This window comes from Epinephelus moara, chromosome 20, assembly GCF_006386435.1.
Source record: "Epinephelus moara isolate mb chromosome 20, YSFRI_EMoa_1.0, whole genome shotgun sequence".
NCBI lineage: Eukaryota > Metazoa > Chordata > Actinopteri > Perciformes > Serranidae > Epinephelus > Epinephelus moara.
The window spans coordinates 44,908,176-44,917,137 of NC_065525.1; the positions used below are offsets into that span (position 1 = coordinate 44,908,176).

Consider the following 8,962-nt stretch of genomic DNA (forward strand, 5'->3'; position numbering starts at 1 on the left):
CCGCCCACATTTAAGAGGACTGTCTGAACAGACCGAGGGTCTAGGTACCATGTCTGAAGGCTTACTGCTGGTTCCAAAGGTGCTGGACTGAAAGGGTTTGGAGGAGACGGGGCTATAGGAAAGTTCTCAGAGCAACTGTGAGCAAGAAATGGACAGAAACTTTACCTTGGTGAGGAGGTGTGGTTGACCCCATTGCTAGATATGATTCATTCTTTTAACAGATGTGATCGTCACCATGGTAACATAATTTCCACCTGTATGCCTCTCAGGTAGCAGCTACTACATGCTGCTGACAGGACTATGACAACAAGCTCTGAGGACACTGATATTTTAACAGAGGTCAGTGTGTATTGAATGGATGGATGCCTCAGATGCATTTAAACACAACTAACTCTTCTAACTCTTATTTTGGGTAATAAAATACTGTAGATAAAAACCATCAAACACTGTAAACAGATCACTTTATAAATAAGGCTTAAAGGCATTAAAGGTGAATTCTAAGGATCTAAAGGATGATTTGTTTTAAACAACTTAATTCAGTGTGAAGCATCTCTCATAGTTCAATGTACTTTCTTCTTTATTATATATTTAAAAGCATCATAAATGTAAATTCACCTCCTGAGCCCGAAATATTTACCTTTGATTTCCCCTTAAGTAGATGTAAAGTTAGAATTATTGTCCACATTATGTCGATATAATACAAACAGTATACATTATTCTGTTGCAGCAGCTCCTCACTGAAGCTTTATGGTGTTTACACTGAGTGAAATATTAAAACTCACGGCTGTTTTTAATGTTATTATTCCACCAAATGGAAATAATCTAGATGTCCTCTGCTCTGCGTCTTTTTACTAATTGGAACTAAGGGAACCAAACCAGACAAAAAACCTTACCTACAACACAATAAAGGCACTTCACACTTTTGGCCCCACTGTTCATCCTCTCACTGAGAACACACAGGCAGTCTGCTGTGAACCTGTCTCACCAAACTGTCACCATCACTCCTCAGTAAATGACACATTGTGCTGTAAAGCTTATAGACATCTGTTTAAGCTCCTGCTCATTCAGACTAAAGGGCGGACAGAGTCTATTCATACTGCCACAGTGAGCTGATACCAGATTCAGACTGAAGGGTGTGGAAGGTACGGAGGCTGTATGTGGACAAAAAGTCTCCTGGAACATGGAAAAAATGCTGGTCTGTGACTCAGCTGCTCCACCACTTTGGTCTGTTGAAATATCTCAACAACTGTTTGCTGGATATACCATATGGTTGGTACATGCATGTTCCCCAGAAGATAAATCCCACTGACTTAACTGATCCTGTGACTGTTCCTTTACCGCCACAACAAGGTTGAAATATAGGTTATTTTTCTTTCTGCTTTGTTGTCAAATGTCTCAAAAACTTCTGGATGAATTTCCCTGAAATTTGGTGTTTCATGTCTCTGAGTAAAACATCTCAACAACTGTCGCATGGGTTGTGATGAAATCTGATTCAGACATTCATCCAGAATTTGCATCTAAAAATGACCTTAAGGGCCGTCCACACCAAGAACTATAACTATAAATATAACTATAAATATACAGTTTTAAAAATCGTTCTAAACTCAAGTGGAAGGCAGCGTCCACACTACAACTATAACGACAACGATAGCGGTGGACGATATCGTTCGGATCACTTTCAGAGCGATTTGATGAACGATAGAAACACTGACAGCCAATCAAAATCCATCCGAAATGACAGGTTGAGATGTTCATCGCGTCACTACATCACTCAGACTCATTCAACATGGCGGACGATGTAGGAGAGTGGCAAATCACCGAGGTACAAAAAAATCCACCCCTCTATGATAAGAGTGATCGACTTTATAAAGATGCGACCAAGAAGAGGGACATCTGGGACGCAATCAGGCGCACCCTTGGCATAAGTGGTGAGTGTTTTTGTTCACGGAGATAAGACGTTTATGAATAGCCAACGCTAGCTGTTATGCTAACTAGCATTACCTAACGTAGCTAAACATGAATGACAACAACTGTCTCGCCTCCTTATGATTATTATCACCACCGTTCACGGACCAAAATTAGCACCATTTAACGTTACCAGCTGAATGCTGGTGAAATATGCAAGTGGCTGGTAGATTTGCTGCACTCATCCCTCCCCTGCCGACCGCACTGAGCAGTGTGTGTTTGGCGTAACCTAGCAACACAACGATATCGTTCATTGGTGTGGATGTTGCCATTGTTATCGTTATAGTTAACGTTACAGTTATCTTTCTTGGTGTGGACGGCCCTTAAGTCAACATCATTTCTCTTAAACAATAATGAATGTTTCAACAACATGAATGCAGATCAGAGAACACTACAGCAAAAATTTCGGCTCAATTACATCTCACAAGGTTCACAGACAAAACAACTGTCTTATACTAGACACCTTTTTTCCCCACATATACAACATGCTAACGTTATTAGCCTACAACCCTGTACTAGGATGAGCGGTTACATATAATTAATGAATGCATGAATGAATAATGTTAGTAGCATAAGCCTATGAAATTTTAGAATGCATGTATCAGTCTGACTTTTCCTGTACTCATATGAAGCCAGGATAAATCACATGCTGGACCAGAAATGACACTGTGTTGAGACTTTATTGTTTCTTATCTGTGAAATTAAAGCAAATACAATTTCCACTGAGGGAAATCGTTTTCAGCTTACAGAAATAAACAGGACGTCTGTGTTGCTGAGACGTGTAGTTACATTTCTGGGCAGGTGCACGTCAGGCTACGGTATAGGCTACGTGTTCACGCAGAGCCTACGCTGTTGCTTTATGAAGAACGAAATGAAGCTCAGAGTCTACAGCTCGTCCTCAGACTTCATACATTTCCTTTCTACTTTGCCAGATGTTTCTTTGGTCCAGCATCTGCTTTATTAGACACTGGGTTGCTCGTGTCTGAGAGGAAACTAACACACCATACATAAATTTACATTTTTAAGAGAGTCAGTAGGAGAATAAATGGTAAAATATACAGTTTTATTTATCTGACAGCCTGTGTATGGACACACCACTTACAGTGAAAGGTCAAAGGTCACAAACACATCCTGTGACACCAGGATGATCAGAGGACACGTGCCATACAACCGCTTTTATTAAATCTCTAGTGTTTGTTTACTATGTCGAGCTCTCCTCAGTGCCATCACTTCCTCTGATCCAGAGAGATCAAATAAACTGTGCGTGTGTGTGTGTGTGTGTGTGTTTATATTCACATGCAAATCCTAAAATGAGACTGAAGCGGGTAAAATTGGATTCATGTGATTCTGCAGAGAAGGACGACATCGTTTCCCTTAATTATATTCTGAAAGGAGACATGAGAGTGTGAACTGCTCTGAAGTAACACAGCGCTGCACTGCAAGGATCAGGGACACACAAACACACACACACACGCACACACACACACGCACACACGCACACACACACACACACACACACACACACACACACACACACACACACACACACACAAATCCTGTGAACACTATAAACACATCACCAAGTCTTCACCTCTCTCAGACTCTTCCTTTCAGCAGGAGGTGTGGCAAACATTAATCTCCTGGTCTATTCTCGGTTAGCAGCTAACTCGTGCACATACTGAACGTACCACTGAACTACACTCTACCTTCCTCTCACTCCACAGCAGGTGTGTGTTTTCGTTGCAACAAAATAAACAAAGTTTCACTCAGAGCAGCATCTAAACAAACACAGAGCCTTTACGCCGCTTAAATCACTCAACACCAGAACTTCCTGTCTCGCTGACTGACAGGATGATACTCTCATCTTGTAAACACACAGGTGACCTGTCAGAGCATTTTAACATCTTAGCAGTGAAGTCACTTTTCATTTTGTACATTAACTGCTCCTCGTTACTCACCTGCGTACGACCACTCGATGTCCTCTGAGAACTTGCGTTGGTTCCTGTATCCATATCCTCCAACTGCAAGAGAGACAAAAGAGATGACCATTGAAGAGATTTATTCATGTGCTTTATTCATTACTGAAGCCATTTTTGTCTCTGTTAACACCGCTAACATTCAGCCAACAGTCATGAAACACAGAGAACCTAAAATGAACCTGACACATTACAGATTTGGTTTCTATAAGGTCATTAAAAGTTTTACAGAATAAATGTAGCGAGACAAATGACCTTTAAATTCCTGAGCCGACAGGTTCATCAGTGGGTTGGACCTTAATGTTTTTTTTATGGTTTAGCTGTTGGTGTGTTGTTACTGGTTTAATTTGATTTGCAGCCCGACATCAAGTCACTGAACAGCTTCCAAACAAAACCAAAAACACCAACAATACTCTGAACTCTTCTGAGCTGCAGAGGATCAGAGAGTCAATTACAGTTTTAAAAAATGTGACATTATTTGTCATGTTGAGTTTTTATTTGTTTCCTATAAACCTGCTTTGTGTTTGTTTTACAGCTCTGAAAATCAGAGACAACTTCCTACCTCCTCATCTGAATCATTACCTGACTTTTGTATGTGCGCAGCATGCAGCATTACTCAGCCCCGAGGGGTTCCCTAAATCACAAGTACACAACTTGTTTTTCTTTTGTTGCTGTATTTCTGTCATTTTGTTTTGTGCAAATAAACCTGAATTCCAGATGTGCTTCATTTCTAGGTTATTGACTTGCTTTTAAACTCTGCCCTCAACATGTGGGTCAGCGAGTAACATTTGGGTGACAAATCTCGCTCCCTATTTGTGCCAGGTTGGGCTGCAAGTCGAACCCATAAAATTCCACTATTGTAGACACCCTTCAATATAAAGACATCCAGAACAACAGCAGCACTAATAAAACTCAACACTGTATTCTTCAGACACAGGATTCTAGTGACGGCTCAGTGAAGCTACTTTGAAAGCTCTGCAAACTACAAATGACTTCAAACTGGGAGATGTTGAACTACAGCAAAAGTTCCTCGAGAAATTCAGTTTGATTTACTAAAAAGTAGTTTAAATTACTGATAATGTTCATGTGGTGCAAAATTCTAACAAAATATAATACAATAAAAAAAGAAACATCAGCAAAAAAAAAACAAAACCCAAAAAACACTAAATTGAGTTTTGAGCAAAAAATGCCGACTTGTCTGCAGGTCATAAACCAAAAATAATTAAATAAATAAAAACCTCACTAATCATGGGAAAAGTGCAGGAATGTCGACTTTGGTTTTAAACACAATGGATTTAAAAAAAGAAAAAGTGTCACTGAAAAATAAAACATGTATGTATTTATTATTTGTTTGCATTCTGACGTGGTGTTCAATCTTCAGATTTTTATTTAATGTCACTCTTTTTTCAGTGTCAGTTCTGTTTTTAGATAAATACTTTATTTTCATTGCATATTACATAACACAACAAAATTAGGTTGGCAGTATCCACTCCATTTAGCAACATGAATAAATTAATGTACTACTGTACATGTATGAATCCCATTATTTTTTGAAAATAAAAAGTCATAAAAACGACATATTAATACAGATTGAAATAGAGATTGAAAAAGACACATCATTGTAATGACAATGTCATTGTAAAAAAAATATACTTAAAAAGAGTGATATAGTGTTTTGGTTTTTTTTGCCTTTTGTTTGTGTGTTTGTTTTCTTAGTACTGGGCATTTGATTTGTTGTATCTTTTTTTTCTTTACTTAAATTCATACAAAGTTAAAGAGAAATGCGAAATGCTTATTTGTAAAAAGACGAATGTATGAACTGCACAGCATAAATAAAAAGTTCAACAAAAAAAAGAGTGATATAAAAAAATCTAAAGCTTGTCATGAAAAACCCCACATCATAATACAAAAATATCAAACTAAAATAAAGTTAAACATTTTTAATCCCTATCTTTTATACTTAAGTTGATTTTTTTTCAATGCCAAATTTGATTTTAGTGCTAAAAAGATTTGTTCATAAATAAAATAAATAGAAATAATCAATACTTAGGATTAATTGTGATCAGAGTAGGTTCAGTTACAGTAGAGATGCAATGGTAAAATAAAATTTTAAAAAAAATATCTCTTTAGTGGCCCATAATAAGTTGTAGTTTCATTAATGAACTACACACACAAAAAAATTGAATAAATAAATAAACAAAGTATGTAACCTCTTAAATCACAATATAAATATGAATGTAGTTTCACAACCAGCAAGCTACTGCGAAATGTATTACATGTATTTTACTGTGCAACAACACTGTGTAGGCTGATGCATTAGACTGCAAGAACAAAACTGCACAGATAGTAGTTTCATGTTACTTTGGTTCAGACTGAAAAATCTCAACAGCTGCTAGATCGAAAAATAGATTTCAGTTTGTCCAGTTCTTTGCTTTGTGGTTAAAAACCTGCTCAACACAGTTCTGCTGTGTTGCCTCTTGTGTTTTGCACATTGTGACCCCACTGTGTTTAAGTAACACTGTGTAGCATTAGCTTTAGCATTAGCAGCTGAGTCAACATGGTAAGCCAGTGTTGGCTAACAGTGAAATCATTTCAGCCAGCTGTGCAAGTTAACAGTGATCACAATCTGCTGTAAGAAACACCATCCAGAGTCTCAAAGTTAAAGATGGCCGATGCTACCATACAAGGTGCCACCTGCTACTTAGCAACTGGTTTGTCTCCTTGTTTTGGAGAGGAAGAGCCCTCTGAAGAAAACCTCCTGAACACTGGAGGAATTCCAACGAGGAGAACTTTCTGCTGGTTACAATCTGCAGTCTTCACCACTGTTTGCCATTAATCCTCTTAAATCTTACACAAACTAACCTTTAAATGCTTTTTGGGGCGTTTTAATGCTTCTTTAGGGAGTCGCAAATAAAGAGATGGCAGGAAATGAAGGGAGAGAGCGATGAGGAACGACATGTAACAAAGAGCTCAGCTGGACTGGAACCAGGGATGTTGTGTTTTATGTTCGGCGCGTTAACTCATAAGTCACCAGTGTGCCCCTCAGAGGGGGATATTTAAGGGCATGTTTAGCTGCCTGACAGGAGCACCAACCTGTCACAACACCTGAGCTCAGCCCAAATTCAAAGTAACAATGGCCATTTTTCTGCCCAGTCTACCATACTGATGCCTGATCCATAGCACACAGCTCCCTCACCAACCTCCCTACCTTCCTCTTGACCTTGCTGACCAACCTGCTTCACTCCGACTCGATGTATATAATGAGCTCCTGCGCAGTGACATCATTAACCCAAGCGGCTGTCCAGGCATCTGTCACATTAATGAAGTGGAGTCGACGCCCCGAGGGGCCGTTAGAGAACAACACCTCATTACCATAACAGAGCGCCGAGGGCCCGACTGGGAAACACAGAGCAGAGGTCACGTGACACGAAGGAGAAATACGGTGACGTGATGAGGTGTGTGTTTACAAGCAGTCACAATACTGAGAGAAATGTTGGGAATTCATTGATGGAATTTCCTCCGAGGAGAAAAACATGCACTTATATTTTATTACAACAGAGACCATCTTGTGTTTCTGCTCATAAACCTGCGCTCCAATAACTGACTGGATTATGTTCCAACGTTTCCTCCAGGCATCAGATCACACTGGCTGTGAACGCTGCCTAAAGGTATGTTCACGTGTTAAGTTTTTCAAACTTAGCGGCATGAGAAGCTGCCAGGGTTCATAAACCACATCTGCCATCAAATAACAAACAAACAAACAAACAATGCACCTTGTTTTGTTTTGTTTTTCTCGGCAGGTTGGAGCCAAAAATCTGAGCAGGGTTTGATCTCNAGGTATGTTCACGTGTTAAGTTTTTCAAACTTAGCGGCATGAGAAGCTGCCAGGGTTCAGAAACCACATCTGCCATCAAATAACAAACAATCAAACAAACAAACAAACAATGCACCTTGTTTTGTTTTGTTTTTCTCGGCAGGTTGGAGCCAAAAATCTGAGCAGGGTTTGATCTCTCAGAAACATGGTGAGTCATTTTAAAAGAGCGAGCCAATCACACTGAACGGCAAACTGGGTTCATGTTTCTCACAACAACATGAACAAACATGGAGAATTAAGCAATATCACAGAGATGGCCTGAGGCGTCACACCTACGACTGATTCTCAGGTGTGCTGATATTCAGCACAACAGCACGACCTTTGACACAGCAGCTCTACAAGTGACATTTATTAGTTAGCAGTAAAAAGCCACAGCAGATTATGACTTGTTTGTTTGTTTGTTTATTTAATGATTTATTTAGCTCTGCCAAAACAAACGCAGCTGGATTCACACCAGGCAGCACATAAACATTCCTGCACGCTAGCTTGCTACTTCGTGTACGTCTACATGTTCGGACAGCTACTTTGTCTTATGTGTGTTAATCCAGGGTTTCTCACACATTCTTTTATTTGTGGTGAGCCGCCATGTTAACGCCTTGTTTCCACTTATGTGTGTGTCTGGTGTCCATAGATCCTGAAATAAACAGATGATGCCTCTAGTGTCCAACGCAAGGAAGTGCATTTCTTTATAGATGGATAGAAACCTGATAGAAACTACCTGTAGCCATGGGGGAGGAGCTAATTTTTTATGAAATATTGAATTAAAAAGACGGATGAACGGCGCCGACGTCCTCGCTCCCCCCCTCCTCTGTTAAATGGTATCTCCCAGGCGCACTACGTCATCAAACCATGTGATGTTTGGTATTGCCGGATTCAGGAAGCTCTCGACTTCTCAAAAATAACATCATTTTTCTGTTATTTATTATATATTTGGCACCAGAGCAGCCTAAACACACAAAGTCCAAAATCGTGATGAGTGGTGACAAGTCATGTCATGACGTTTTTCGACGGGAAAAAATAAAGGATTACTCGCGATCGTATGTGGAGCTGTTAGCGGGGACTTAGCTGGTTTATAAAAGGTAAGAGTCTCACTCCTACCACTATTTTTGGCTGAGATATACCGTCTAGAAAGTGGGATCATAACTTT

At 39.5% G+C, this 8,962-nt stretch overlaps 1 protein-coding gene across 3 annotated transcripts in view; it reads right to left on the bottom strand.

Annotated features, from left to right (window-relative positions):
• The window catches only part of ptprz1a (protein tyrosine phosphatase receptor type Z1a), a 136,607-nt gene that overhangs the window by 85,115 nt on the left and 42,530 nt on the right, over nt 1–8,962 (bottom strand). For all 3 annotated transcript variants that reach the window (XM_050072835.1, XM_050072836.1, XM_050072837.1), the window contains exon 2: nt 3,924–3,986. In XM_050072835.1, coding sequence (XP_049928792.1) covers nt 3,924–3,986 — 63 coding nt within the window. The remainder of the gene's footprint in view (nt 1–3,923; nt 3,987–8,962) is intronic.